Source organism: Elephas maximus, chromosome 10 (assembly GCF_024166365.1).
Source record: "Elephas maximus indicus isolate mEleMax1 chromosome 10, mEleMax1 primary haplotype, whole genome shotgun sequence".
Lineage (NCBI taxonomy): Eukaryota > Metazoa > Chordata > Mammalia > Proboscidea > Elephantidae > Elephas > Elephas maximus.
This window is the reverse complement of record NC_064828.1, coordinates 117,780,120-117,784,089: the sequence shown is the minus strand read 5'-3', so window position 1 is coordinate 117,784,089 and position 3,970 is coordinate 117,780,120. Positions and strand designations below refer to the sequence as shown.

The following is a 3,970-nucleotide window of genomic DNA, read 5'->3' as shown; positions in this document are numbered from 1 at the left end:
CCGGCTGGGCTGCAGCCAGACTAGGCCTCCCGCGCTCCTTCGCTCTGCACCAAGATTGCCAAAGAGACGCCTGCGGGCACCTTGAGGAAGGTCGGCGGCGGCTCCCAGCCGGCGCGGAGGGGGCGGGGAGGGCAGTATGTGCTGTGGAACCCCGGACGCTCTCGCCGGTCCCTCGCTGTGGCCACCTCGGGGACCCGCGGGGTGAGGGAGGGTAGGAGCCGGGGTGAGGAAGAGCCTGAGCGTCCCCAAGTGTCGGGTGGCTCTTGGGCCTCAGTTTCCCGCCCGGAGGCGGAGCGCGGGTGGGGATGAAGGTCCAGGACATTCAAGAGCCTGGGGTCCGGCTTCAGGGTCCTGGAGGGTGCCGGACAGGATGCGCGGGGTCCCCGAGAGGGGACCACAGGGTGGGCGGCCTGAGGGGGGTGTGGGGGGCTGCCGGCAGAGGACAAAGCGACTGCACCACCCCGCAGAGTGGGCCAATGGAATGAATGGGCTATAAATAGCGGCCAATGGGCGGCCCGCTTGGCGCCCCTTAAGAGGCGCGGGAGCGCGGAGCTGCCGCTGTTCGTCTGCGCCGCGCCCGGAGCCGCCGCTGACGCCGCCGAGCCCGCGCCCCGCCCGGCCGCCCGGTGAGTGGGCCGGAGGCCCAGCCTCGGACGCTGGGACGCTCGGGGCGCGGGGGCGCGCGGCATCACCGCTTGGGGCGCACAGCGAGGGAGCCTGGGCTGTGTGCACTCGCTGGGTCTCAGCACACGACCCTCAGCTCCGGCGCTGCGGGCCCTGATGACCTTGGCCGTGTCCCGGGGACAGCAGGGGTCGGAGCCGGGCTCGGGGACCCGGGAGGGTTTACGGGGCCCCGCTGACCACCTTCTCCCGCAGCCCGTCGCCGCCGCCATGCCCTTCTCCAACAGCCACAACGCGCTTAAGCTGCGCTTCCCGGCGGAGGACGAGTTCCCCGACCTGAGCGGCCACAACAACCACATGGCCAAAGTGCTGACCCCTGAGCTGTACGCCGAGCTGCGCGCCAAGAGCACACCGAGTGGCTTCACTTTGGACGACGTCATCCAGACCGGCGTGGACAACCCCGGTATGCGACCCCGGGCCGGGGTCCCGGAGCCCCCTTCCCCCGTAAGAGCACCTCCCCCCGGGGTCGGAGTCCCGGTGCCCACCTGCAGACCCTCCCGGAGGTCAGGGTCCCGGCGCCCCCCTTGCAGATGTCCCCGTGATCCCCTTCCTGAGCTCAGCCGCAGGGTCCTCCGCGGCTGGCTCGGCCTGCAGTGACGTCACTGCCCCCGTCTCGCTGCCCCCCAGGCCACCCGTACATCATGACCGTGGGCTGCGTGGCGGGCGACGAGGAGTCCTACGACGTGTTCAAGGAACTCTTTGACCCCATCATCGAGGACCGGCACGGCGGCTACAAGCCCAGCGATGAGCACAAGACCGACCTCAACGCCGACAACTTGCAGGTGCGGGCGCGGCTGGGGAGCCCGCGGGGCAGGGGCGCGGAGTAGTGGGAGGGGCGCCGGCGCTCACCCCCCACCGTTCGACTCCCAGGGAGGCGACGACCTGGACCCCAACTACGTGCTGAGCTCGCGGGTGCGCACCGGCCGCAGCATCCGCGGCTTCTGTCTCCCGCCGCACTGCAGCCGCGGGGAGCGCCGCGCCATCGAGAAGCTGGCTGTGGAAGGTGGGGGCCCTCTCCCAGTCCCCGCACTGTTTACCCGAGTGTCACTCGAGCCGCCGCTGCGTCTTATCTAAGCACCGCTAGGGTCCGGTTTCCGGGACGGACCGCGGCCCAGCCCCGCGCGGACCACGGGCCTGGGGCCCACCGCCCCGGGCGGGGCAGACTGGACTCCCGCAATGGGGAGGGACGGGCCGGAGGAGTAGGGGCACGTTCATGTCGCTAGTGGTAGTGGCGGGGCACAGCGTGGGCAGGCCGCCCCCTGAGCGCGCCCTTCCGCAGCCCTATCCAGCCTGGACGGCGACCTGTCGGGCAGGTACTACGCGCTCAAGAGCATGACCGAGGCGGAGCAGCAGCAGCTCATCGACGACCACTTCCTCTTCGACAAGCCCGTGTCGCCCCTGCTGCTGGCCTCCGGCATGGCCCGCGACTGGCCGGACGCCCGCGGCATCTGGTGCGCCCTCCTCCCGCGGACGCCCGGCTCCCGGTCCCTTTCGCCCTCCCCCGGGGGGGTGGGGCCTACTCCGAGGAGGGAGGGGAGGGGCCGCCCTCTGAGTCCTGGTTTGGCACTGCCCAGGTCTCGCAGGTGGCCCAGGTGACCTTGGCCACGCAGGTACGTGAAGGGCTCCCCTCCGGCAGGTGGAAGCCTCAGCCTCCCTGTCTTTGAGGTGGGGGAATGAGTCTGTTGGCGGCTCCTCCGCCCCCATTTTGGGAGCCGGAGCGTCTTGTTTTCGCTCTTCTTTCTCCCCTCCTCCCCCCGCGGGGACTCTGTAAGGTGCTGGGTGACGCAGAAGCTTCCTCCAGACGGTGCTTGGCGGGGGGGGGGGGGGACCTTCAGGGCCCAGATACAGCTCTGCCTCCTTTGCCCCTTATAGGTTGGGGGAGGGCTGAGCCAGAGAGGGAGGTGAAGTACCTGTGACCACCCAGCAAATGCCTGGCAGGAGGATTGGAGCCGGGGCTTTTTCTTTCCTCCCTCCTTCACGTGTCCTGGACTCTTGCCTCCCCCGAAGGGTGTCTGGGCTGGGGTCTTGGCAGCCGCCCACACTCTGGGTAACGCTGGAACTGGTGCTCAGGAATTTGTCAGGTTCTCCTGGGTTGGGTGGGGCCTGGGGACCCCCAGGGGTTTTTCTGGATGTGCCCAAGGCGGGGAGGAGCGGCGTGACCGTTCCGCTCCCCCAGGCACAATGACAATAAAACATTCCTGGTGTGGATCAACGAGGAGGACCACCTGCGGGTCATCTCCATGCAGAAGGGGGGCAACATGAAGGAGGTGTTCACTCGCTTCTGCAACGGCCTCACCCAGGTCAGCCTGCCGCCAAGACCCTAGGCCGCCGGCTCGTGGTGGCTTAGTGCCGGGAGGGGCAGCGCCAGGCCCACAGCACGGGCGGGGAGCCAGCTGGCTGGTCTTGGGGATGCCCCACTGGGCCTCCCTTTTCATGCCCTTTTGTCGGCCTTCAGATCGAAACACTCTTCAAGTCGAAGAACTACGAGTTCATGTGGAACCCTCACCTGGGCTACATCCTCACCTGCCCCTCCAACCTGGGCACAGGGCTGCGGGCAGGTGTGCACATTAAGCTGCCCCACCTGGGCAAGCACGAGAAGTTCTCCGAGGTGCTCAAGCGGCTGCGGCTTCAGAAGCGAGGCACAGGTGAGTGGGGCCGGTGAGGACGCTGAGCCCTCTCCCCTCGGGCAGCCCGCATTCCGTCCGTGGTCCTGACGCCGACGCCTCTCCAGGCGGTGTGGACACGGCCGCCGTGGGCGGGGTCTTCGACGTCTCCAACGCCGACCGCCTGGGCTTCTCGGAGGTGGAGCTGGTGCAGATGGTGGTGGACGGCGTGAAGCTGCTCATCGAGATGGAGCAGCGGCTGGAGCAGGGCCGGGCCATCGACGACCTGATTCCCGCCCAGAAGTGAGCCCGCGCCCCCCAGCCCGCCGCTAATTTATTGCCGGGCAGTGCCCGCTGCCCCCCACGCCTGGCGGCTGAGCCCTTAGCCTCGCCGTAGAGCCTCCTCTGTAGCCCGTGGTAGAGTTTATTTTTTGATGGGTAAGATGTCGCTGATGCTGAAATAAACTAGGATTTTGGCCTGCCTCGGTCTCCAAGCCGTGTCCCCCACCCCAGGGAAGCCAGCTGGGTCCTGGGCTGCCTCAGCTTTCTCTAAGGACTGGAGGTGGTCCCCCTGCGCCCCCAGTCCTCGCCCATACGCACCGCTGGGCCATCCTGCAGGCATGAGGGTGGGGTGGGGGGGAACTCCAGGCGCTGAACCCCAGCATCCACGGCTCCAGCTGGGTTGG

General features: G+C 68.5%; 1 protein-coding gene across 2 annotated transcripts; it reads left to right on the top strand.

The window, feature by feature from the left end:
- The first annotated feature begins 556 nt into the window (after window positions 1–556).
- On the top strand, window positions 557–3,765 carry CKB (creatine kinase B). 2 transcript variants are annotated; one of them, XM_049899576.1, is made up of 8 exons: window positions 557–626; window positions 877–1,084; window positions 1,309–1,463; window positions 1,552–1,684; window positions 1,961–2,132; window positions 2,858–2,981; window positions 3,137–3,326; window positions 3,413–3,765. In XM_049899576.1, exons 2-8 carry the CDS (start codon window positions 892–894, stop codon window positions 3,589–3,591), a joined length of 1,146 nt encoding a protein of 381 aa, XP_049755533.1. In that variant the 5' UTR covers window positions 557–626; window positions 877–891; the 3' UTR covers window positions 3,592–3,765. The 2 variants fall into 2 exon arrangements, with proteins under 2 accessions (XP_049755533.1, XP_049755532.1); XM_049899575.1 differs by lacking the exon at window positions 557–626 and having other exon boundaries at window positions 634–1,084.
- The last annotated feature ends 205 nt before the right edge of the window (window positions 3,766–3,970 follow it).

Coding starts and splice junctions, on each gene's coding strand:
- CKB (XM_049899575.1), top strand. CDS start 781: ATGACCTTGGCCGTGTCCCGGGGACAGCAGGGGTCGGAGCCGGGCTCG. Junction 1,085..1,308: donor GACCGGCGTGGACAACCCCG/GTATGCGACCCC, acceptor GCTGCCCCCCAG/GCCACCCGTACATCATGACC. Junction 1,464..1,551: donor TCAACGCCGACAACTTGCAG/GTGCGGGCGCGG, acceptor TTCGACTCCCAG/GGAGGCGACGACCTGGACCC.